Consider the following 27,253-nt stretch of genomic DNA (forward strand, 5'->3'; position numbering starts at 1 on the left):
AGAGGGTTTTATACGATTTTAGATCGATTTTCAGCGTTCGTCGACCGGCTCTCGGCTGATGCTTCGTCGTCACGGTGATTTAACACGTAACGACACAAATTTACAAGGCGTTCCACTCCTATTTATTCATAGTCGGTCTAACATTCTCTATCTCTACCTCTGCTTTCTCTCTCTCTCTCTCTCTCTCTCTCTCTCTCTCTCTCTCTCTCTCTCTCTCTCTCTCTCTCTCTCTATCTTTCTCACTTTCGAGGCGGTCGAACGAAGCATCGAAATCGGTCTTCCTCGTGTCCACGTGCCATGGACTCGTTGGCAAAGGTTTACGAGCGTAACGTATGGTAGGCATTTATTTTACAGAGGAACGCTCGTTGCGCCTCACGCCGTTCGTTTTTGCACAATTTCAGCACAATAAATTTGTCTTGTATTCCGTGTGGTCGAGCAACTTTGTGTATGTATTTATGTACGTACGTGTATGTCTCTGTTTTCGTGTCTCTCTGCGTGTCCGTGTGTTTTTCGCTAAATTCATTTTGATTTCTCGCGTATTTGCACTTGCATACTCTCTCGCAATATAGTCTCTCTCTCTCTCTCTCTCTCCCCCTTTTTCACTTTCGTATATTCAAATGCACTCGTACGTCTATTCGCTCACACGCATACCTTAAAGCTACGAACTTTGGGATAGAATCTACTTCCCTCCTTCGATGGTGAAAAGGAGAGAGAGAGAGAGAGAGGGGGGGGGAGGGGAGAGAGAAAAGAGACGAAAAAAAATCACGACATGTTTCGTCACGAAACTTTCACTTTCCAGTCCTCTCTCTCTCTCTCTCTCTCTCTCGCCTCCTTCTTTCAATGAAACAAATGGAATATATTACAAAGGTGAGAAAATTGGCTTCGCAGCGAGAAGAAGCCTAAGATTCGATCGAGGAACAGGATTTTCGAGTTCGCTACGCGTGCGGATGCGCATGGGGATGAGGATGCGCGTGTGTATGCGTGTGCGAGGATAGGGCAAGGACCGAGGTAGAGGAAGGAGTGGAAGTTGCCGCCGATGCCGAGGCAGAAGCCGTGGCAGTTGGCGTCGTAGGCAGGTGATGTCCGAAGAAGGTGGCTCCTGGAGGAGCATAGGCCGTTGGTGGTGCCGCTGGATGATGATAATAGCCAGGTGGTGGCGGTGCCACGGCCGACGGATGATGAACGTGAGCGTGCGAGTGTGGGTGCGGATGAGCATGAGAGTGCGGTAAGGGATGTTGATGAGGATGAGCGGCAAATAAGAAGGCTGGTGCGTACGGTGACGGATGAGGAGGTGTCGTTGGTACCGTTGGACTATTCACGTCCAATCCAGGATTTTGTTTCTTCCATTTGGTCCGTCGATTTTGGAACCAAATCTTCACCTGAGTCTCGGTCAGGGATAAAGACAGAGCTAAATTGAGGCGTTCGCATACCGAGAGATATCTCGTAGTTTTGAATTTGTTCTCCAGAGCTACCAGTTGTTCGTACGTAAAGGCAGTCCTAGCTCTTCTTGGTTTGCCACCTGTACTACCACCACCACCACCACCACCACCACCACCACCACTACCACCACCACCACCGCCACCACCACTACCACCCCCACTACCCCCACCATTACTCGAACCGTTTTGAGAGTTTTGTCCTTGACCGTTTTGACTCTGACAGTTCTGTACTTGGACGCTGCTGGACGATGAAGAGGACGAGGAAGAGGATTGTCTCTTTTTGCAACCGTTCGACGTACCGTTGTTATTGTTATTGTTGTTGTTATTGTTGTTATTGTTGTTGTTGTTGTTGTTGTTGTTGTTGTTGTTAGGACCAATCGAGGTTTGATTCGTAACGTCACGAGTTACGTTAGAGGAATCACGATCGACCACTCTCATCTCGATATCCTCCTCCTCGTCGTCCTCCTCCACGTCCTCTTCCGTTTCTTCCATCGCAGTTTCCACGGTACCCTCCTCATCCTCTTGACCGCTGCCACAGGCAAACTCGCCTCGGGAGTCTCCGTCTGAAAGCAAAGAAAGATCGTCAGTCCTCTGTTCTCTCCTGAATCGCTTCTCCTCTTACTTTAGGGGATAATCTGCGCCGGGGGAAACGATACGGAGAGCAATAAGCGTGTTCGCGCGTCACGACGAAGGTGTCGCGTGACGAAAATTTATTATACGAGGGACAAAATTGCGTGGCTGTCGGCGACGCGAGTGTCGCCTTTCCTTCGTTGGAAAATGTAACGCGATACTACTTGCGATATCTCTATCTCGTTCATTCTCTCTTTTCTCTCTCGCATGCCATATAAACCACCCCCAAGTGGTCTCTCGATCTTTCTCGTCTCTCATCGATCCGAATGATACTTTTTGAAAGATTTGCCTTCTTCTCGGACATATACTTGGCGTCTTTTACGAAGTCACAGAAACGCAGGGGTACAAACGGGAGGAGGGTGGGGAGAGAGAGAGAGAGAGAAAGAGCTCTAAGATCGACCAAATGATCGTTAACGATAACGAGCGAGAAAAAAAGGAAATATAGATAGATAGACAGATAGATAGATAGATATAGGGAGAGACAGGGAGAGAGAGACAGAGAGACAGAGAGAGAGAGAGAGAGAGAGAGAGGTAGAGTGCGGCCGGCCAATCGTTCGCTCAATGAGAGAGGAGATTGGAGATTCAATCAGCACGCAGATGTCCCGGGGACAGATATTCCCTGGCTCTCTGGTCCGTGGAGGTTGGGGATGCCCCTGGGAGGAGGAAGAGGAGGAAGAGGAGAGGACGCTTGCGAGTGGGGCTGTTTGATGAGAGAGAAACAGAGAGAGAAACAGAGGAATCGAGCTGCGTGGGAGAGAAAGAAAAGATCGGATGGCGGTTTGAAAGAGAGACGCCAGAGAGAATATCGGAGCGTGCGAGTTGGTAGAACTGTCTCTTTCTCTTTCTCTCTTTTTCTCTCGTGTGCACGATTTAAGCAGAGAAAGTGAGATGGATAGACAGATAGGTGCCGGATAGAAGAGAGCGAGAGAGAGAGAGAGAGAGAGCGAGAAAGAGAGAGAGAGAGAGAGAGGGAAAGAGAGGGAGAGACTTTATCCGAATTGGCGTGGCTCGTGGCCCATAGCCCATAGCCCAGTACTGTGGCTGCCTGGGGGCTGAAAGTCCGTAGGGGGCGACGGATCGAGAAGGTTTACGCCGTAATGGGATTTGTATCTCGTTAACGCGCGATCGTTCTTGCCCCGTCGTACAGGCCGCCGAGCGGCTATCCTCCTCCATGTCTCCTTCTCCTTTTCCTCCTCCTTCTCCTCCAACAGGAGTTTCTCTTCCTCTTTTTTCTTCTTCTTCTTTTTCTTCCTCTTCTCTTTCTCCATCCCATTATTCTTTCTCCTTCTCTTTCTCTAATTTTCCTCAGTCTTTTCTTTCTCTCTCTCTGTCTTCCTTCATTTCTTTCTTTCTTCTTTTTGTCCTCTCTCATTTTCTTTTCCGAGTTTCCACCTCCTATACGAAACCGATCGATCGCGTTTAATTGAATTGCGTAATTTATATCGTTGTTCGTCCCTCGAACGACTTCTTTTCTCCGTCTCTGTCTCTCTCCTTCTCTCTCAGGACTATCGGTTATCCGATTCTATTTCCTCGTCAAAGGAAATGTCTTTTTCTCTCTCTTCGCCTCTCTTCCACTTTTCCATCTCTTTCTCGGAATTCGTAGTCTTCCTGGTTAAGTTCGTTTCGAACGTACTTCTTTCGTACATATTTACCGGGAAACGCGTTGCTCGTAACGAGCTTCGTAACTCGTTAACGTCCGCACGGCTCAACGCCGAGCAAGGGAATTATGCAACTGTTTCGCAGTTCATCCCTCCCTCGGCCCTCTATATCCAGTCGTCTCGTTGATGTTTTATAGGTGTAACGCGGAAGAATCTGATCTGCCTGTTAAAAGAATTCCCTTTTTTAATTTTCTCCATAATTTTTTTCCCCAACTCGTATTTTCTCTTCCATATTTTCATTTAGCGCCAATTCACGAAGAATTGCTTTCTTCGTGATATCCCGTGAGTAACATTATCAACGATTCCGAAAAATCACCGGCGGATTCTTCAAGAGCTGGTTTACCTTAAATGTCAGCCTGTATTTAATATGATTTAACGTAGAAAAATTCATCCTTTTTCTTTTTCCTTTTCGTAACGCCATGTATATGTCCTAAAAGAATGAAAATCATTGGCTCGTTAAGGGCATCAAGGAATAACGATGAAATCATTTATATCGCTTAGCTCTTTTTCGTGTTCCCTTGAACGATGAAGGGCGACAGAAGCGATTGGGGATGACGGGTTGCGTGTTCCCAAGGGGTACGTTAAGGGGGTACGCTTGGGACTACGGAACCAAATCTCGAGCCGTTCGGGAATACTTATCTCGTCTCGGTTTTCCTCATTAAACACAATGTGCCGGTGTTTAACGACGTTCAAGCGCGAGTAAATATTCCCCATAGATAGGCGATTTTATCGTTCACCGAGCACAAATGTTCGGGCAATGATCGAGAGTCGATTCGATTTCGTTGAATTTCTTCGAGTCATCCTTTGAGTCTACGTTCGTCTCTACCGAACGACTCGACGGACTTTGTTCAATTCTCAACAAAGAAATCTTTTCTATTCCAAGTAAATAAAAGTTAAAGAACTCGAAACATTTTCCTCTTTGTTAATACCATAGAAAGATATTTTAATAGCCAGTTTGAGCCAGCTCACCCGGTATATATTTAAGAAATAGACTGTGATTAAAAACTTCCTCGGAAATGTAGCGGAAAGCGAATGGATTTCGAAGTACGAGTCGAGAGTCGCTACGACGCTGACGCGAGAAGGAGAGTTTGCTACGAGAGAGAGAGGGGTAGAGAAGAAGAGAGTACGACATGGTGGTAGTAGGGGGTAGAATGGAGAGAGTGTGTGTGTGTGTGTGACAAAGAGAGAGAGAGAGAGAGAGAGAAGTCATTGTGATGCAGAAGAGCCAATTTTCTGGGCGGCTTGGCGCGATGCGACGCGATACGGTGTGATGCCGGCCGATTATCATAACAACCGACGATATTATTCCGTCGGCGGATTCGGGGCCGGAAAACTCGACACGCTCTCTACCACCGCTCGAAACGGATTTTACCGATCTGCCTGGCTCTGATGCACTTTTAATAGGAAGCTCTGACCACCCTATAAGATGGATTGCTCGAGGATCGTGTAATTCCGATTTCATCGTACGATCGATCCGTTCTCATCCTCTTTCCTACGGATATCATCTTCTATTTCCTTTCATCTCCTCTGTTTCATCATATCTCCCCATCCCCTAAAATCGTCTTTTACGTTTTCTTCTAATTCTGCCATAATGTAGGTTTTTTTTTGAAAAAAGTCTCTCAAACAGAACCGTCGCCCATCGAACGTTGGACCACTTCCAATTCTCGTCGTTAAACTCGATTTAAACTCTGTTAAACGCTCGATCATTTATCCTCTCTCTTTCTCTCTCTCTCTCTCTCTCTCTCTCTCTCTCTCTCCCTCCTTCTCCCGCTTTGTCTTTCTTTTCAGATTTAATTAGCACCCTTTAATATTCATAATGTAACTTCTGCCTAAAGTGCTTCCTCCTTCGGATTCACCTTCACGATCTCTATCCATCCTTAAAATTTCCCATTAATTAGCATTCAACGTTAGCGGCAATTTTTCTCGCAAATCACTTCTCTCGCGTATGTACGACCGAAATGATCTTATTTTTCTTTTTGGGATGGAAGATGAACAAGTTTAGGGCTGATCTGATCCGTTGTCCCATGCCGGGATAAAGGGACGATGATGGGGGAGTAAAGGGGGAGGGGGCAGGAGGGGGTTCAAGGACTGGTTAACGCAGATTAGCGAAGCAATTTGTCACGCTCCGACAGTCCTCCGCCACTTTTGTCTCTATCTCTCTTTCTCTTCAAATTCTCACCCTCTTCTTCGTCTGCTTCTTCTTCCTCTTCTTCCTCTTCTTTCTTCTCCTCCACTTTCGATACTTCTTCGTTGCCCTTATCGGCAAAGGATACCTTTTCGGCGCTTATCTGTCCTCCAGACTCCATTAAATTCGAAAGTCAACTGTGAAATTGCCATCCTTCGGGACGCTTACTTCGGGCAAGCTAGTCCGGCCAATAAACATTCGAGGATTCCTTCGAATTTTTCCCGACGCAAGTAATACTCCCTAAGCCGTTGTTGTGGTTCCTCGATTAACATGATTAGCGGGCCCAATTTAAAATTCGATAATTCGAAATATGAAAGAAATTTATAAATCGTACCCGTTGGACGACACCTGATCGAGATAAACAAGGAACGTTCGAGAGAGAGAGAGAGAGAGGGGGGGGGGAGGAATAGACAGGAAATTTCGAGGAACGTTGGTTCGGGGGAACGCTTAACATACGTTGCGTGCACAAATAGCCAACGATGGGACGAAAAATCGCGCGCTCTCTTTGTGGAGAAACTCGCGTCCTTCCAGTGTCTAAAGTTAGAACGAGGAAGAAGCGTGAGAGGGCGTACGCGCGAAGCTCCTCGTGTCGAACGACGAAGAGACGCGAGAAAAATACGATAAACGGCGCCGTCCCGGCGAAAGGGACTTACCACTCTGAAGATTCGATGAAGATTCGAGAGAAGAAGATGGCATACGTGTATGTTAGTTAAAATATGGAGGAGAAAATGAAGAAGGGAGACGACGACAGAGAGAAAGGGAGAGCAAAGGAGAGACTTAATTTCCGTTTCTCGGTGAGCATTCGTTTGCCAAATAAATTCTGTGTAAACTATTTACGAGAACTGCGTCAGGTCGCCGTTGTAAATTCATAGTAGATTCCTGCTAATAAATTCGTCTGTTAGACTACTCCGAAAGATACTCGAACGGATGTCGTCGTACCCTCGAAACCGTTTTAACTACCTAACTGAACGATTTTCGATTCGTTTTTAAGCCCGCCGTAAATTAATGGACGAAAAACGACACCAGGAACGTAAGAAAGATTATTCACCTTCGTTTACGCTGCCAGATCGACGATGGCGCTGGTGTTGCACCCGATTGTGGATAACGCGTCCGCCTGTGAATTTGTTTGGATCGAGTATGTTTTCAACCGAGAATGCTAAGCACCTCTTGGTAGTGGGTGGTACGGTGTTGGTCGCCGTCGTGCTCGTTATATTTCCAGTCGCGGTTCGCGAGCTCGCGTTTCCGCCGGAACAAATCGTCATTACCGCGGAACCAGTGGCGACGTGACCAGAGATGTAGACCGACGGCGTATTGTGCGGTGCCATTTGAACTCCACCGTGGTGTCCGCCACCTGGTCCAGTTCCTTGAACGCAAGAAAAACTGTGCGTCATGCGGGTTCCAAAGGGATTTAGGAAGAGTTGTTGATCGGTACCCCTCGACGAGGGTGCCGTTAAGTCGACCGGACTGCTGGGATTGCTTTCCGGACCTTCCTCTCTGCAAACGTCAACTTCCACGTCCTCCTCGTCTCTGTTTTCCCTGCTATCGTCTTCGTCGTCCTCCTCTTGTTCCTCCTCCTCCTCCTCCTCTTCCTCTCCCATACTCCTGTTTCTCCTCTCTATCGTTTTCCTATCGTCTTCCATGTCCTCGTCGTCGTCCTCTTCGTCGGCTTCCCGTTCCTTCCGGTCCTCTTCTTCCTCCTCCTCCTCCTCCTCCATTTCAATGTCGACGTCGTTCTTCCTATCTATATTCCTGGACCCGTCCAATTCTTCGGTAGTCCTCGCGACTGCTCTCAAGATCGGCGAGATCGTCGTTACGCTTGGACTCGAAAGCGAGCTCGGTGGCTGTTGATGCGGCGGAGGCGAGGACGAAGGTACTTGCTGTTGACCGGCCGTGCTCGTTTGTTGTTGCCCCCTGACGTTTTCGTAACGGAGGAAAGGATCGGCAGTGCGTACGTGCAGCAACACGTGCCTCCTTTCCTGCGAAGGCATCGAAAGTGGAACGCGCGTGTCCGCCTCCTCCCTAGGCAGGACGACCGGTCCCAGAGGCGACACGATTCTACCCTCCTGCATCCTCCACATCACCCTTTGCCGTGATACGAACGATTCTTAACCGATCTCCGTCATTCTCTCGAGGAAGATGACTTTTGGACGTAGCTTCACTCGACGACACTATCGACGCGAATCCATCACAAAAACTGGAAAGAGAACCAAACACACCGGGAAGACGTGTATTTACGCGTGTGCGCGCGTATCTGCGTGCGTGTGTATATACATATATATATATATATAAATATATACGTGTATATACATATATACATATACACATATGTATATATATATATATATATATAGATGTGTGTGTGTAGAGGTGTTGGTATGTAGGTGACTGCAAAGGAGAACGAGCAGAACGAGCAGAGTGGAGTCGTTTCGTGCTACTCGGCGTGGCCGATCAGCAACGTCTTTCCTTCGGCGAGGAGGCGATGCGCGGACCGTGAAAGCTGCGCCGAGAACTCCCACGTAGAACCATGGTGGCAGAATAGGTGGTATATATCGGCGTATTATTAGTACTCCCGAGGAAAGCGTCGTCGTCGTAGGAACGACGCGACGTGAAGCGAGAAGCGAGAAAGCGGGGTGGTTGTTCCGCCTCGAGTGGGCGGAGCGTAGGCCGGCTCGCGCACCCGGAAAGCTCTTTCCTCGGCCAATGGGCGTGCCGGCAGATCCGTTCGCGGGGGTTGCGCGGACGCACGTGCTCCTCGCACACACGCACACATCGAGACGTCGCGTGCCAGAGAGACTAGAGCGCACCCCTCTGGCCTCTTCGAGCTTTCACGCTCGAGCCTGAATGAACGAGTGCGAGAGAGAGAGAGAGAGAGAGAGAAAGGGAAAGAGACAGCTAGATAGTAGAGGTAGACGCGTGCAAACGTTTCACGGTCCTCGCCAGTGTGAGCGAGCTTTCGCCAGATACTCGGATATGTACACAAGACTATACCACCCCCACCCGACGTTACCTCTCGAGCCACCACACCCCCATCAACCCCCTCGTCACGATCCGACTGGCTAAAGTGGTTTGTCTTTGATTTAACCACCGCCACCGCTATCGCCGCCACTACCACCACCATCACCGTCGCCACCACCACGCTCGCTCCGCTGTCGATAGAGGAGCCCTACTCTCTCTCTCTCTCTCTCTCTCTCTCTCTCTCTCTCTCTCTCTCTCTCTCTCTCTCTCTATCTATCTATCTATCTATCTCTCTCTCTCTCTCTCTCTCTCTTAGCAAGCCTCACAACACACGCACTTTCGGTTACGTCGAGAATGCGGAGGAATCGTAGCCTGGCTAGCTGGCTAGCTGGCTAGCTGGCTGCTCGACCGTTGTGTCCGTGATTGCGAGTTACACTAGGCTCTAGCAATGATCTTGTTGACTGTGGTAGTATCGTTGCTATTGGATCCTATCGGTTTAGTGTCGTCGCGTTGGTGACCGTGCTGGAGGCGGCACCCATCATTTTCCCTCTCTCTCTCTCTCTCTCCCTCTTTATCACTCTATTGAGCGTAGGTATAGTAATCACGCAGGATATAATCGTTGTATCCCGTTTTCGTTCTCCTTTCTCTCTCTCTCCCTCTCTTCCACTTTTGCTCCTGGATTCAAACTAAGTGTGTGTGTGTGTGAGAGAGAGAGAGAGAGAGAGAGAGAGAAGACTAAGTAGAGACAACTAAACCAAAATCAACACACCGATGGATGGACGAACGAAAGCGAGTCGCCACTGGCACAGCCAGTGTTGCTGTCGCTGCTACCGCCGTCGCTCTTAACTCCGGCGCACGGATATTGTTTACCCGACCATTTAGGTAATTGCTGGCCTACCGCCCTGCCAGCCAATCGAACGTAACCGGTAGATGAGCCTGCCACACTGAACTTGCACGTTCACCTCCCTTCTTCTCCCTTTCTCTCTCTCTCTTTCTCTCTAATTGAATATACTCGCCATCTCTCTCGTTCGTCCTCATCCATTCGATGTAAATCTCTCGATTCGCTCTTGACACATATATATATATATATATATATATATATATATATATATATATATATGTATATATATATGTATATATATATGTATATATATATATATGTATATTCAACTATGTACCACGTCATCGAATTAACTCCGGGCAATCGTACGATGATACCTATATCGATGCCAATCGATCCTTTTCGCGAAGCACGCCCAACGATCTTTTGTCTTTCTTTTTTTTTCTTTTTCATTATTACTTTTTTTGTTTTGTTTATATCGTTGATAAATACGTAGCTCGTTAAAATCACCAAATCGAGATTTTCCTTTTGAATCTGATGTGAAAACTCTCGTGAGCGTAGACCAAGCGTAGACTCATCGTTTGCTTTTTTTTTTCGTGTCGAATCTCCATGAGAGAACGCTCGTTAAATGTCAAACGCGAAAAGACGAGAGAAGGGAATAGATAGATAGAGAGAGAGAGAGAGAGAGAGAGGAAGAGAAAAGTGGAGGTGGAAGTAGAGATTGTATAGGTGGGTCGGAAACAAGTCTGTGGCGCAGGTGAATTTTCGAACGTCGGATTAGGCCACCTGGCAAAAGCGAGCCGGGGATAGACTAGAGGCGAGTGTTCCTAATAGTTCCGAAACGGTGCACCGCTTGTCGAAGGGGTGGTCGTTCGCTTGCTAGGTGGCCGGCGGATAGGTGAATGGATAGCTACTGGATAGATAGGTATAGACGAAATCGGGGAGGAAAAGAGAGGAAGGTAGAACGACGAGATCGAACAGACCAGCCGTGACCAATTTGCGCCCGTTCGTGCTCTCGATTCTGATCTCGATTCTGCTTCTACATGCACATATACGGGCGCGTTCACACATCCACATCTTACAGGTACACGTATATTTGCACCCTCGCATGTACCTACAAGGACATAGACATCGCCAAGGGAAGATCGAGCTTCGAGACCGTGCAGCCAACCTCACCCTACTTCTCTTTTTCTCTCTCTCTCTCTCTCTCTCTTTTTCCCTTTCTCAATCCCCTCACCCCACGACGACAGCCCTCCTACGAAAAAGATATTCGTCACAGAAAGTCGCGTTGTGTCGCTCGGTGAGCTGGCCACCCCAAAAGTTTCACGCCTATCTGGACCGGCGGCAGCGCCTATTCGCGCCACGATAATTGGCCAATTAAAACCGGGCGACCGTTCGAGTTACCTGCCATCCGATAATTATACGATATCCTCGTGGTGGTTCGACCACGTATCCACGCGACCGTAGCTGGGGTGGGTTGCTTGGAAAGGAGGACGGGAGGGAGAGTCAGAGAGAAAGAGAGAGAGAGAGAGAGAGAGAGAGAGAGTCTGAGAGAGAGAAGGATGCTTTTGGAGGGACGAGAGAGGACCAGTGGGATCGACCATTCCGATTACGCGGCTTCGAATTTTACGACTACGGTTATCCCACTCTTTTCGCTTTACTATCTCATGTCCCTCTTTACTTCCTCCATCTGCTTTTTCTTCTTCTCCTTCTTCTTCCGGTTCTTCTACTATTTCTTCTTCTTCGTTCACCTCTCCGTGCCTGTCTATCCTCCTCAACGTAAATCAATGCGGGCAGCGCTGCGCCCTCTCCTTAACCCTCTGACGCATGACCGGAATATTCGTTCACGCTCATCCAAACCCTTCTTCTCTTATTCTTTTTACACCGTTTACTCTTACTTTTCTTCTTACATTTATTTCAACATTGATAATACTTCCACGAGAATATTTCTCTTTTCTTTTTTTCCACCGACAATGGTCGTATTATCGATAATAATTTGACGCTCCCTTCGATTGAAAATAACTTCATTAAAAACGTAAATGAGTGTACGCGTGGTTATTCATTGTTTCCTTTTCTGTTTTTTTTTTTTTTCCTTTTTATACCGCACAGTCGAATCGCGATCGATCGTTTACCCTAATTAGAGCTCACAAAGTTCCTAACAAAGTAAAAGAAATCACGTGTAACAAGGGTGGAAATGAATTCTTCGCATAGTGAAAGAGAAAGAGAGAAACATTTTATTCGTCGTTGGCGGTTTTGCTGAATTTCCTTTTCGATCGTGTCGCGATGACGAGAGGGGTCGGTGGGTCGCAGAGGGGTTGGTCGAAAAGTAAATGGCTCGCAGACGTAGCGGTGCGGTAACGGCGCTTAATTAATCGTAAATCACGCGGCGGCTAACGTAAAGCGAGTTTACGCTGCGACGAAAAGGATGCGTGCGCATAATGAGTGGCATACATTATTAGCGAGCCGCTTGATCGTTTTAAACGTCGTACTCCATTCACGAGGCCAATTCTCGCGATCGCGAGAATTCAAGTCGCATCGTCGCGACAATTTTCTTTCGGATGTTCAACATTTTGCATCCTCGCATTCTCGTCGCAATTATTATCGTCTTTAATGTTCCAGTCACAAAAAAAGAAATTCCACTTTTTTCCTTTCTTTTCTATTTTCTCTCGAAACGAGTTTCGTCTTCTATATTTTTTCTTTGTGATGTCAGATAATATCAAAAGGATTAACGTTATATGATATTCTAACAATGATATTTATTTCCATTTATTAGCTCTCTGAAACATTGAATTTTCTCTCTCTCTCTCCTCTCTCTCTCTCTCTCTCTCACTGTCTCTCTTCGTAGACATCGGGAAACCTAGCAACCCTTCGAAACAGACAGGATCCTAGTAAAATATCGTTAATGAGTCGAGTTAGTATTCCGTGTCGCGCGCTAAGTAGGTGAAAAGCTCGGAGATAGGAGAGAATTTAAGGGAGCTCATAATCGGGCTACAAAACGAGACGAGAGGTTGCGTTTTGTAAAGAACGATTCTTCCTCTATTTCTATCGTTGTACTCGAAGAGAACGAACATTTCCATACGCGAACGTAGACAGAGAGAAAATACATACGTAGATGCACGTAGAGTAACAGAGAAATACACAAACACATTGACGTACGTGCTCGTTTGTTCGCGCGAATGCTCTACTAATTCCCATTTATATCCCGGCAGTTTTCCTTCCCCCTCACCCGCCACGGCCGTACGCTCTCAACGGCCAATATAATGACGTGCCGTGTGTAATCGCATAAATGTTAATCGTTAGCGATTACACGTTAATATCGTTCCTATCGCACGCAATTACCGTCTCTTACGGGCTATTGAACGACGATTACCAATAATAATTAAACTATATTATCGAATCGATATATCGAAATACGTATACCTATATATTTTTATTCCGAAAACTCGAATGCATGTTCGTACGCATTCACGTAACGAATAAAAATTGAATATATTATTTCAAATATATGTATTCGCGAAATTGAACAAAAATTGACTCGCGATCGATCGCGAATATGAAAGAGGAGATTGTATCCAAAGTAGGTGATTACACGGATATAATTCACGCGTGCTACCGTGACTATTATATCGTATACGTGTATACAATATGTGCAATAAGAGACATTATATATCGCATTAGATGCGGAGTAAAGTGGAGAGAAGGGGTCTCTTCGCGTCGGGGGTGTTGGATGGGGTAGAACGAGGGGTGGCACGGGTATCGCTTACGCGTTATTATTGCAGCGATACGACATGGCTACGGTGTCAGCCGTGACCTCCCATGGGGCCCTTCCACGATATCATATACAATACCGGTACCAACTGTCACACCATAGTCGTGAAACGGAGGAGAGAGAGAGAGGGAGAGAGAGAGAGAGAGAGAAAGAGAGATAAAAAGAGAAAGAGCGAGAAAGAGAATCGGCTGGGCCGTGCTTTATGGCGCGTCAAATTAAAAGATTCCCTTCTTTGCCATCCCTAACTGCGATCCGATCCACTCGAATGCCGAGTCTCACCTATGTCTTTCTCTCTTTCTCTTTCTATCTCGAGTGTGTGATTATGCGTCATAGAAGGATGCCGAAGGAAACGCCGATTTGCGAACGAAGCACCAAACGGCGAGTTAATTTCGCGTGAAACAAGTCGTCTTTCGCAAGACGATTATTCATTTCATGACTTATTTAAAGGATTTTATTCTGCATTTTAACGAATTAAATCCATAGAATGAGATTATAAACGAAAACGTTAAGCATGAATTACTAAAGGAAATATAAAACTATATAAAACAATCCCGGAGCGATTTGTCGATCGCTCGTAAATCGAAATCTTTTTATATGCGATTTTGAAGATAAATATTCCATGAAATGCGGAAATACGTTAGGACTTGCTTTCGACTCTCCATCATTTACTCTATTTCTTTTAGCCGAGCGGATTCGAAAAGAAAATACGAGAGAAGAGGAGCTCTAAGAAAAACTCTAGGCGGAATCGTCGCTCGAGATGTTTTAGAGGAGAAAGCTCGTGGCTTCGATCGTAACTCTTCAACATCCAGGAGCAGTACCACCCCAGATCTCTTCCAAAGTGAGGAAGAGAACTCGAGAAAGACGAGGAATAAGGAGCGAGAGGAGAAGGAGTTGTTGGTGGTGACGATGGTGGTGGAGGAACTAGAGGAAAAGATGGAGAAGGAGGGATAGGAGGAGGAGGGAAGCGCCAGTTCGCTCGTTTGAATTCTCTACGACTACTAGGGCGTATTAAGCGGCTGCTCGGTCGCAATTTTGTGTGAAACTTACGATCTCGCTCTCTATCGCGGCTCGTTAGTAAAAATAATCTCCCGTGATGGTAGACTCGAGAGTCGAAGAGGAAGAGGCCAAAGTGCGATGCCATTCGTAAGATCTTCGTCGTCTACACGAGACGACTCTATAATTCTCTCTCTCTCTCTCTCTCTCTCTCTCTCTCTCTCTCTCGCACAAACTTTTTTAAGAAAGAAGGCGCGAATAAACTCGGACCAGCGTCTCGTCTCACTTTCTCTCCTTCGATACTCCCTATCACTGTCCTCCTCTTCCAAGCTCCCATTCCTCCTCCCTCTCCTATATCCATCTCGTTGTACACGCTCTCGTTCGTCCGCTCGTTCGCTCTTTGGACGTTCGCCTTTTCAAAGTGTCAAGTGACAAACGGTCCCGCTAGCGAGTAGGCGTAGTCGTCGGGGTGGATATAATTTGTCAGGAAATCACCCAATTAGCCTCCCAGTTATGCGGCCCAACAGATTTAACCAATTAGTTTAGCTATGCGAGCCCTAATACATTTCCACGCCGCCGCCGGCAACTACCAGCCGCAGAGTCGCGTTCTCTCTCTCTCTCTCTCTCCCTCTCTCTCTCTGTTTGCTGCTCGATATTAGGCGGTTAGAGTATATACCTATATGCGGTTTGGATGCGGTATAAAGTCCTCGACGATGACGAAGACGAGGAAGAACGTTTCGTTTATGCGTTCTCCTCTTCGAGACACGCGTGCTGCGCACAAGAGAGAGAGAGAGAGAGAGAGAGAGAGAGAGAGAGAGAGAGAGAGAGAGAGAGAGAGAGAGAGAGAGATAGAAAAAGAGTCTATCTATAGACCATGCTCGTGTGCACGTTTCGATACGACAAGGAAAATGCTCGTGTGAGATGATAGAAAGAGAGAGAGAGAGAGAGAGAGAGAGAGAGAGAGAGAGAGAGAGAGAGAGAGAGAGAGGAGAGTAGGTGAGAGGAGAAAGAGAAGAGGAGGATGAGAGCTGGACCGAGAGCAGAGAGACGAAGCAATTTGTCTCCCTAATGAGATGTCACCCCATCCGTGCGCTCGCGCGTACTCGCGGCCAGTATAAGGAGGCGGTCCGAGACACGTTGGAACCGATCGACCAGAAATTGGCTGCCCTTCGCGACCGTTCTTCCTTTTCTTTTCTCTCTTTTTTTCTTCTTTTCCTTCTTCTTTTTTCCCCATCTCTTCTATTTCATGTTTTCTTTTTCCATCTTCTTTTCTTTTCTTTTCTTTTTGTCGATACAAAGATCTTTAAGTTCAGGTTTCTATTGAACTATTACGTGAGTTGAATCAATTGTACCAACTCGATAGTAATTAATATTGCCGTCAATTTTATTCCTGAATGAAAGTCTCCTTTAAAATGAAATTACGATTGGAGTAGTATAGGACTGCATTGTAACGAAGAGAGATAATTAAAGTCCTCTTGCTAAATCGTCGCTTTCTCGTAAATACCGTCTTTCGATGTGGGTGGTTATCGAGAAGTGCTTTAATCGTCGAAACACGCTCGAGTGCTCCCGATCGGGCAAGATTATACATGGAACTGTTCCTCCTCCGAAAAGTGACATGGAGACGGAGGAGAAAGAGAGAGAGAGAGAGAGAGAGAGAGAGAGAGAGAGAGAGAGAGAGAGAGAGAGAGAGAGAGAGAGAGAGATAGCGACAAGAAGGACGGTCAATGGGAGCGAGCCGAAATACAGGATCGCTTCGGTCGATCCTAATTGAATCGTCCTTTGGCCTCTAAGCGATCGCAATTCCGCCTACCATTGGCAGAGAGAGAGAGAGAGAGAGAGAGAGAGAGAGAAAGAGTCGATCGACCCTCTTTCGAATCCACCCCCTTTCGGCTTTCTATTACGTGCAGCCTTCTCCGTAGAAATTTTACCAACAAGATTGTCTAGAGAAAAATAGAAACTATTTTTCAACGCATTTTCATATAATTGGAATACGATCTCATCTTTGACGAGGCTTCGCTAAAAAATAAATCGACCATTTCAAGAAGAAAAAAAAAACAGAAAAAAAAAGAAAAAGAAAATAAAACATTCCTATTTTGTGGTCTTCCACGAAAAAGTGACACGCATGAATAAGCTCGAAACATATTTCTTTCTACTAATTACGTTTTTAATGGAGGGTACAGTTTTCAGTTTATCTCGTGTCATGTGGTCACCGAATACCAGCCTAATTTTAGAGCGTTAAAACAGGGAAAAGAAATTTCTTGATTAAATTTTATTCCCTTCTACGATAAAAAAAAAAAAAAAAAAAAAAAAGAGATAGAAAAAATTTATTTGCATTTCTCCTATCAACTTTATAATATTCGTTCATTAACAAAATTGATGTGTACGCGGATCGAACGAAATTCCGATGTAACAGGATGGTATGTGGAACGAGACGCATTTTTGGGAATCGGCCGGGGGAAAATGAGGTTTCGAGAAAAACGGATTTGAAAGTCACGCGATAGTGTGCGCATTCCGATTTGCACGATCGTGCACGCTTGTTTGCGATATCGGCTGCATAAAGCCGATAACTCCGCATTGTTCGTCAAATTTTAACCTTCCACGAGATCATGAAAAAGCGAATATCGGTTTTTGCTCTTTTCCGAAATACAGTTTTCCCTATCGCTACTGCTTCAGCCATAACCTCCTCCCTCTTTCCACTTGTATTTCAAAATTTCTTTCCACGTACGTTGAAAATGATGCAACTTCCTCCTTTTGTAAAAATGATGAATTCTAAATGAGAGAAAAATATTTACATACATATGTACACCTACAAACGTATATATACGCGCGTGCGCGTGTTTATGCGAATATGTAAAAAAGCGAAAAAAGCAAAGATTTAGAAGGTTAAAATAAATTAAACCGATTAGAATAAAGTCCACTTTCCTTTTATCGAAGGAGGGAGAGAGAGAGAGAGAGAGAGAGAGAAAATGACGGAAAACGACGATTCTCGGTCGCGTGGCCAAAGAACGAAAGGCGGTGGGAGAGGGGATCTGGACGATCGTAGTCGTTCTCCCCTTTGTTTTCGAATCAGCCTCGTTTGCGGACGCGGGGTATTAAATTAATGTAGTCGACTCCGTAGCCGGCGATTAAACAAAGGGTGAAAATCGAGCACCCTCGTAACTACCCCCACTACTCTCCATTCGTTTTCTCATTCCTCTTACTAGACGCAACCAAAATGAACGAAGAGAGACACATAGAGAGCATTACAAAAGAATGAAGAGAATAAGAAATATACATCGAAAGGGTTCGTCGTCGTTGTTACCTGTACCTAACGCAGATTTACGCGTCGGCACCCGTCCTATTACCTCGACGAGGCAACAACAGCGGCAATGGCAATGGCAACGGTAACGGCAACGACTGAACCGACAGTATAATGTACTCACACGCACGCGTACTTGGTACAAGAGACACGAGCAACGAGTGTCCAAGTGTTGGTGCGGAATCGTGTGGGGTGGCCGGCCGGCTTCGTCCGTTGAATGCGGTTTAATATTAATGGGAACCGATGATAAGCAGCGCAAACAAGCGTCGAGTCTCCCGGGAGAGATCTACCTTCTGTTACTCGCGTGCAACAGACCCACACATAAACGGACTCATCGCGTATACACGAACACAGAAACGTTGCTTACAGCGTGAGTTCTCTATCTATATACGTTCGCATGATGACGCAGTATATAGCGTCTATTCGACGGAGAAGGAACCTCAGAGGCATTGCGTTTGCGGCAGGGTAGGGCACGCGAAACCGTCTTTACACCGGGGAAGAAGGGCCCCTTAACGTCCTTCGCGCTGATCATTTAGGCGCGCGCGCGCGAATCTACCCCTAACTGCTACCACCTAGCGGGACGAATGCGCGTAAACGACGGGGAGGGGAGTCGATCGTTTGCCAGTACTTACTTTGAATGTTATCCGGTAAAGGGAGAGAGGGTAAATGGGGGGTGGGCTTTTGGAGAAGCCACGAGTTTCCGAGTCTCTCTCTTTCGTGTATATACACACGCACATTTACACACACAGAGGCGCAGAGATACACACACTTTAGCGATGGATGGATTTCTCTTCTAACATCGAACTACTCTCTTCGTGTACCGACTCATTCCAATCCGAGGCTTCGACCGCCGAGCGAGTGTTTGCACGGCAAATTAGAAAACGATCGACGAGCGACTCGCCAAAGGGAATCATGTGGGGGGTTGCGCGCTCCTGTTTCCGCTCATTGCTCTCGTCCGACGTTTCGGATACTTTTCTCGAAGGATCTCACTCGAGGAGTCGAGACGTTCTCCGTTTATGCGTAACTTTCCTCTTCCTTTTCATCACGACCGGGTTGCTACGATTTTCTCGACAAATTCAAATGGAATAATTCGAATTGGAGAAAGAGATAATTCGAGTTTAAAATCGAAAAAGTCAGGCTTGAATATTTCACGGATGGCGAATTTTCGAGAGACTGGCGAAGGTGGGTGAAAAATGAGAGAAACGAAAAGACCGAAAAAACGTGTATGGCGTTGAGGGTAGAAGAGGAAGACGAGAGAGAGAGAGAGAGAGAGAGAGAAGCGTTGGTACAGCGAGGCTCATATCGTATTAATAGGCAATCCGGGCAGCCGAGGGGTGTCATAAACTCAAACCCCTAATACTCGCCTAAACTACCTCGGTTAAATAATGGAATCCCTATTCCCACTCGTCGTCCTCCTCCTCTTTCCCCTTTGCCCCATCCTCTCTCTCTCTCTCTCTCTCTTTCAACGATCCATCTCTCTCTCTCTCTCTCTCTCTCTCCTTCCTCTAGAGTTTCTCTCGTCGTCCAAAATTTCCTCGTTTCTCGATTATGTCGGTCTCCCACCACGAGAACTTGTCCGGGAGGACGTCCACCATCCGGGAGGAAAGCGTCTGCCTCGTTGAGAGGACCGAACGATGATCACGTAAATTAGTGCCGACGTACGGGCAATCACCATGCTTGAACGATCTTGTTCGCGCTAGTACGTAGCTTCTAATACTAATCGAGGTCGTTTCTGGATCATCTTCACCTTTGCGGATTATCCTAGAAGATTTTGTGAAACGTTTGCTGACGTTTAATATTTATTACGAACTCTTGACGTTTGTATTATCAGCTCTCCGATTCGTATAATATTTTCTCTCTAAAAATAACTCAACATATATATACGAAAAGAAATCTCTCTTTCTCAAAATGTCGTCATAATTACATCAACGAGCGTATAATTTTATCTCGATAAAATTGAGATGTTATTGAATCAGAGAGTATCCCGTGAATTTTTCATATTTTAAATCCTCGAATACCTTCTACTTTCTTTTTTACAAATGCAGTAACACGTAGACTGTATTATTTGACCAAGTTACAAATTGATTTGACTCGCGGGAAAGCATGACAAATTTCTTTTTCTTTCGTTGACTCAGCGATCTAAATAAAAATAAAGGAAAAGAAAAGAAAAACAAAAACATCAGAAAACATAAGAAAAAGAAAGAATAAAAAAAGAAGAAGAGAAAACATATTAGAGAAATATAAATAAATTTCAGCATTTAAACTGAAACTCAAAAAATAAAGGCATCGCGTTCCTGTACGTCGGTCTGTGCGTTAAATAAAACGAATGAAAATTTCCTCCTCGGACGTTGTCGTCCATTTATTTCTTCTTTTTTCGCTATATTTTTATCTTCTTTTTCTTCTCTCTCTCTCTCTCTCTCTCTCTCTCTCTCTCTCTCTCTCTCTCTCTTTCTCTCGCTCTTTGACACGTTGCTCGCAACTCTCGACGCTCGACTCTACTGCTTCCGTATGCATGCGACTCCTCCTCTGTAGCGAGACTAAAGACTCTTTGGTCGCGGTGCTTGTATTAAAAGTTCAAAAGCTTAATTAAGTTGTTTGCACGAGAATTCGGTTTGCTATGGTAGTCGCTGCTACAACTATATACCGTCGACGCCCGCTTTGAGTATCCTGTTTCTTCTACCTGGAGTCGATTTTTAACGCGCGAATATTTGAAATTATCTCGTTATCTTTTATTTTCCTTTTTTTTTTATTTTATTTCATTTATTTTCACTCTCCTTCTTCTTCTTTTTCAAGAGAGAGAGAGAGAGAGAGAGGAAGAGAGAGTATACAACGATCCGATGACAAATTCTTTTTCAGTAAAAGAAAGGAAAATTTGAAAAAAAAAGAAAAAGAAATCTAATTAAAAAAGACAACTCAAATAAGTAAATATACACAACGAGAGTAACAAACAATTCCGTCTTACTCTTTCGGAAGCGTCGATCGCGATTTTCGAAGCACTCTGGGATTTCACTTCTTTCCTTTTATACACATTACCTATATACAACTGAGCGAGTAATCGTTAGGACGTAGCGGAGACCAGATAAGAGCATCGATTGTCCTTGTCTCTCCCTCCCTCTCTCTCTGTCTCTCTTTCTTTGGACCTTATCCCACTGACTCGAAAAAGCACAGAATCCAAGAGGATTTCCTCGGTATCGTCTTATCCACGTCGACTTCTGCGTGACTAGAGAAAGGCTGAGTGATTCTCGATGAACCGTAACCGGTCAAAATCGCCTCTCTCTATCTATTTCTATCTATCTACATATATATATATATATATATATATATATATATATATATATATATATACATATACACTTGTCTATCTGTTCCTGTTATAAGCGTAAAAAATCCCAAGATCGAGGATTTTAGTTTCCGTTAATTATTTTTCTACGCGCGCACCTCGAACGATTAAGAAATGTTTTGCAATATTGTAGTAAAATTATCGTTTGTTTTCATAATCCTGATACTGACTGAAATATTGTCAGGAGAAATAGTATGCGTAGAGCATAAATAAATTTAGTGATTAATTATGTATGCTTCATTCTTCCTAATTATTTTCGACGACCTCCCGGTATCCAATTTCTCCTGTATCCTACAACCTGTCTCTATCTATAGGTATCTGTTTCTCTTTCTCTTACTCTTTTCCTTTCTGCCATACTTCGAGTCGAATCCCCAGCCTTCATCTACATGCCGTCGATCTAAATCGGCTTAGAACGGAGTACTGCTTTAATGCGAACCTTAATGGACGGAAATAACGAGCGTTACAAGGAGAGAAACGCGAAAGGAGTTATCGCGAAGTGGAGTAATAGTACTACTACCACTACTACTACTATTACTAGTATTACTGCTACTATTAGTAGTAGTAGTAGTAACTCCTAGCCAAATCGATTTTTATTTCTCTCTCCCTCTCCCTCTCTCTCTCTCTTTTCTCTTCCATGTGAAAATATACTTTCAGAGTTAATCTGGCTTGATAATCTGACTTGACATACGTTGATTTAAGTCAACGTTGTTGGCCAATTTTATATTGGCTTGAATATCAGACGATTGCGAGAACATACGATAATTGTAATTTCTAAATCGTTTGGAAAAATAAATATAGCTAGATGAAAAATCGTTGAGAATATATTTCACTGTTAGTCAACGTGTTTCGTTCACGAGGCAGACAACGAGATCGTCTCAATCAAAATATCGTCAAGACGATTCAAATCACAAACGTCGTAACAGTCTTTCTCTCTTTCTCTTTCTCACTCTCTCTTTCTCGTTTGCTCCGATTTCCGAAGGAGCTCAGTCGTAAGGCAGACGAAAGTAACGGCATGGAAAAGTAGTCGGAAATCGTAAAGTGCTCGACACCTCGATCCTCCTGGACAAATAAGACGGCGCGAGTGGGAGAAGTGGAAGGAAAAGAAGAAGAAGTAGAAGGAAAGGGATAAAGAGAGACAGAAAAAAAACGAAAAAGAGAAGGAGGAGGAGATACAGTAAAACGGATGGATGGCACGGTGGTTCCGAGTTGACTTCCATTCAAGTTCTTCGCGAAGGAGGAGTAATAGCTAAAGAGAGAGATAGATAGATAGAGATAGATAGAGAGAGGAGGGGGAGGGAGAGAAGGGAGAGAGTGAACTCGGGGAGGCAGCTAAATAATAATTCTCACTTAACTAACTCGGTTAACTAGCTTCGTCGGAGCTAATAATAAAGGCGTCGTCGTCGTCGTCGTCGTCGTCGTCGTCGTCGTCGTCGTCGTCGTCGAAGTAAGAGGAGGTGGAAGTGGAGGAGGAGAAAGAGGAAAAGATGGAAGGGGATGCTTTTCGTGAGGGCACCCTGTCGTTGACGAGGAGGGGACGGACGGCCGCGAAGCGAGTCGAGGTCTGAAGTCAATTTGTCGGGGAATGCGTTGGCAACACGTGCGGCAACTATTCGCTTCTTTTACCAACGTCCATCCTTCTTCTCTTTCGTCTACCAACTCTCTCTCTCTCTCTCTCTCTGTTGCTCTCTTTCTACCTCTGTCTTGCCTAGGTTCTTCAAAAAAAAGGCAAAAAAGAGACAGAGAAGCTGGTCGAGTAAATGAGAAAACGAAGAACCGAAGATTCTTCAAACTAGAGTTTGGCTCACGATTTTAATACTCTTAAACTAATGAATCTTAAAGAATAATTATCAAGACGTACGTCGGATATCGACGTTATCTAGTTAATTTCTTTTCAAAGGCAAAAGGCCTATGACGATTTCAGAGAAGGGACACGCGTGACCCTGCCGAAGCATTCGGTTGTTCTGGGACGGTCCACAGGCCGCCCACCGTCCTTGCCACTACGTAGGTATCCACTTATAAACACGACCCTACTTACTCTTTCCGTAGTCCTGGCCTCGTAGGATTCGCGTCAGAGCGGTAAAAGGGTAGATAGATACACGGCACGGTATTAGTAGGTATTAGGTGTTGGCCTGAGAACTGGTGCACGTGTTGGCGAGGAATCCCATCCCTCCTGCGAGTTCGGATAATTCTTTAAGTGCTTCCTTTCCCCTTACTCCCATACATCCTTCTCCACCATCGTCTCCTCCATCACCACCCTCAGCTTCGTCTCCACCTCCAGCTTGCTCCTTCTCTCTCTCTCTCTCTTTCTCTGGTCCTCCTCCTCCTCCTCCTTCTTCTTCTTCTTCTTCTTCGAAGCATCACACTTACCCGCCGGCCGATCCTCGATCTCGACCTAAACCTCCTCCCTTTTCCTCTCGACTACCCCTCTCTCTTCCTTGTCCGTGATGCGCTCGCGGTGCCACTTTGAGATCTATATACGACCACTCCTTTTTCTTTCTTTCTTTCCTTCCTTCCTTCTTTCTTTCTATATTTTTCTCTATCTCCCTTTCTCTTGGCCTTTGTCGCCTTGGAACCGCAACGCGACGTTTCGATCGCACTATTTTTTTTTCAATCGACTCCCCCTCTGATCGACGACCTCTTGCTACCTCTGAAATTGAAATAATGTACATGATCGTTATTAATGGCTCAAAAGATTTTTATGATGGAAGAAATGATGTTATATTCTCGAAGGAGAAATGATTATCGATCGTTTGGCAAATTAACTTTTTAAAATGACGAAACGGTCAAATCCTGATCGATGTAATCGTTCGAGAGAACGTTCTTCCTGTAAGAAAATTTTCCGCCAGACTCAAGGAGGACTCGAGTTTGTCGGCAAGGACATCCAAGAGAATCATTAAAAGGGGTGAACACGACGAGGTTCCGTGCGGAAAAGTCAACGAACCGTTCGAAGGTTTTCGAACATCTGGATGAAATTAAGCCGAACGGTTCTTCCGCAGACTCGCTGTCTCCGTCCGTTCTCTCTCTCTCTCTCTCTCTCTTTCTTCTCCTTGAAAATGACGTTCTCTTCTTTGTATATTCGCGGTGATGCCCTTCGACGCGAGTAGTTAAGATACTAATTAGTAATTAAGTAGAGTGAAACTAGTTAAGGAACTTGTCCATGTTATTACCGCGTGCTATTCTTGTCGAGGATTATACGAATTCTTCTCGAGGAAAACGCTCGAACGCGTAAAATCAGATTATTGTTATTATTCGTTGAAATAATTTTCGAAACGAATAAAGAATTTTATAACGATTTGAAAACAATTCGCAATAAACGGAATGCGTACGACTAATCGTGAAAAATAAATTTCGCAAAGATCGACGATCTCTAGGTTAAACGTTTATACGATCTAATGAAGCATTAATTCACCAACTAAATTACGCGTCAAATACAATTTGATCGTTTCAAATGGATATGCAATTCCAATTATCGCAATAGGTACGAAGGAACGACGAAAAATAAAATATGTATAGAGGTATATGAAATAATATTATTAGGAAAATGTTCTCATTCGGTATACGTACCTACGTACATACATCTACGCACGAAAGGAATAGAGAAACGTTAAAGACATCCGTACGTAAAGGTAAACCAAGACGAACTGCGTATCCGTGTTGACATTCGACGTGTACTGTAAAACAAACATCCCGATCAATTTCTGTTTATCGAACGACGTCGATTGTAAACACATAATCGATTCGAAAGAAATATTACAAATACTAATGACGCGAAATCGTTTTAGAAACGATTACGCGTTAGATCAAGAAACTTATTAATAAACCAAATACAGATTATTTTAAACTATACTCAACTTATCGAATATACCGACAGATTTCTATCTTCTGTACGTACATAGATACGTAGATACTAGATTTATAACGAATAAAAAAAAAAGCAAATAAAAAACAAAAAAAATACGATGATGAACGATAGTGCAAAAACTTGTCGACGATGTAACTCTCTTTGCTTTTGCAAACGTATTTTAATTCGCAGTGGTGGAGAATTGACTAAAAAAAAAAAAAAAAAAAAAAAAAAAAGAACACACACGCACACACAAATAGAAGGAAGAAAGAAAAAAAGCAAAATACGAGAATTCTCGAAACAATTGGTATCGAAATTCAACGTTTCTAAGGGTCGAAACGAGAATAACTACGACGATGTTGAGCCACAATAAACAAGAGTAACGAGAAAGAGTATAGGAAAAGTAGGAGGAGAAAGAGAAGGAAAAGTACACGTAGGAGGTGAAAAGCGTTCGAAGCAATCGTCGAAAAATCCGCTTGGAAATTTTCGACCGGATATGGTATCCCGCGACGCGAATAAAAATGCTTGGTCTTGCGATCGAAAACAATCGTTCTCGTGTGTCAGTATCTCGACAACAACGCGAGCGTCGTTTCGATATTACGTCAAAATAGGAGAACGAGAAAGTTATGGTACGTTTTTATACGTCTATGTATACCAACATACACATGCGTACGTGACGCAAAAGGGCAAACGCGTTACGAAATGTATATGTAATTATTTTTCTCGAGCGTTCGCTCATATCGACGATGAGGATGAAAGAGGGAGTGACGAAAAAAAAGAGAAGGAGAAAGAGGAGGCGGGAGAAGGAGGAGAAGCAGAACGAGAGGAAAAAGATGAAAAAGAGAGAGGTCTCGCGATTGCGTTTCTCGAGTAAATAGCTGAGTCGAACGATAGATAGAAAAAGAAATAAAGAAAGAATGGAAGGAGAAAAAACGGAAGAAGGATGGAAAGAGAGAGAGATCGAAAGAGATAGACAGAGAGAGAGGGAGAGAGAGAGAGAGAGGGAGAGAGAGAATATAAAAGGAGATGGCTGGGCGAGAAGAAAAGAAAAGGAGAACGAGAGTGTCGTTACTAGCTGGTAGCTGGGCGTGGAAACTAAAGCCATGTTATGTCGTGGGTATACATTTTCCACGGGATCGTATCCAGGGAGGCGAGGAAGAAGGAGAGGAGGAGCAAGGAGGAAAAAGAGGAGTAGGAGTAGAAGCGTACAACGCGACAATTGCCGAATGCGGCAATTCGCGCGAATCGCGTGCGGGGACTTAGCTATCGTTAGTTCTCTCTCTCTCTCTCTCTCTCTCTCTCTCTCTCTCTCTCTCTAGCTACGAAGTAGACCGGGTGAAAACGAGGTAGTACTACTACGAGCGTTTGTATAGATACGGCCCTGCGGCGGTGGTTTGTAATATTATGATAACCCTGGCTGGCTCTCTCCTCCTCTTTCACCTCCTCTTCCTCCTTCATCCCTCTCCTCCCTATGCCAGCCAGACCGCCAGCCAGCCTCCCTCTTTCTCCCTCTCGCTTTAGCAGCCTCGTTTCCCTCCTACAACGGACCAGGCTGCGCGCCCACCCTCTTTCAGCGGCCATGTTGCCGGGAAATATGATTATTGTTATTATTTGCACCCTCCTTCGGCCGTATCCTCCTGACTCCTCATCTCTTCGTGGCAACTCTCCCCCGCTAATACCGTTCTCCCTCTCTCGACATGCGAATCTCCACCACCTCCACCCCCTTTCCCGGTTCCTCATTCTCTCTCTCTCTCTCTCTCTCTCTCTCTCTCTCTTTCTCTTTCTCTCGATATTCTCGACTCACCCATCCGACTTGATTCTACTCCTCTCATCCTACTATTCCTTCTTCGCTTTCCCGTCCTTGCTCGTCGACGAATTGAGAGGAAACGAACGAGAACAGGGCCGAAGCAACCACCCGTCAACCGATTCCCTCTCTTTCCTCTCTCTCTCTCTTGCCCTCTCTCACTCTGTTTCTTCCTCACGAGTGCGCGCGCGCGCGCGCGCGCGATCTCGCTTTTGCGGCTACTCGCAAAACTTTACAACGCAGAATGCCATCTCTGCATCGCACTTTTCTGCTCACTCCCTTTTTCCTCTCCTTATCCTTCGTACATTCGCTCTTTCATTCTTCCTGAACCAACCGTTCCTTCTCGCTCAACCCCCGGACGCTCTTCTCGCGCTCGTTCTTTGCTTTCCTTTTTTCTTTTCTCCAATTTTTATCTCCTGTTCTTTTTTTCTCGCTCTTCTTGTTTTTTTCCCTCCCGCATTCCCTGCGGAAACGTTTCATCGACCGAGTTCTCGACCACG

General features: G+C 45.1%; 1 protein-coding gene across 1 annotated transcript; it reads right to left on the reverse strand.

The window, feature by feature from the left end:
- Window positions 1-316: 316 nt before the first annotated feature.
- LOC124428109 (probable serine/threonine-protein kinase DDB_G0267686) lies at window positions 317-26,789 on the reverse strand. The gene is made up of 5 exons (XM_046971764.1): window positions 26,754-26,789; window positions 24,673-24,779; window positions 23,144-23,755; window positions 6,961-8,106; window positions 317-2,002 (listed from the first exon to the last, which is right to left on the reverse strand). Exons 4-5 carry the CDS (start codon window positions 7,988-7,990, stop codon window positions 936-938), a joined length of 2,097 nt encoding a protein of 698 aa, XP_046827720.1. The 5' UTR covers window positions 7,991-8,106; window positions 23,144-23,755; window positions 24,673-24,779; window positions 26,754-26,789; the 3' UTR covers window positions 317-935.
- Between the last annotated feature and the right edge of the window lie 464 nt (window positions 26,790-27,253).

The sequence above is a fragment of the Vespa crabro genome, chromosome 1 (assembly GCF_910589235.1).
Source record: "Vespa crabro chromosome 1, iyVesCrab1.2, whole genome shotgun sequence".
NCBI lineage: Eukaryota > Metazoa > Arthropoda > Insecta > Hymenoptera > Vespidae > Vespa > Vespa crabro.

What these genes read in the sequence shown, in the direction of transcription:
- LOC124428109 (XM_046971764.1), bottom strand. Translation starts at nt 7,990, where the DNA reads ATGTGGAGGATGCAGGAGGGTAGAATCGTGTCGCCTCTGGGACCGGTC. An exon ending in ATCTGGCAGCGTAAACGAAG is followed by an intron (nt 2,003 to 6,960) that starts GTGAATAATCTT and finishes CTTTGCTTTCAG; the next exon opens with ACGGAGACTCCCGAGGCGAG.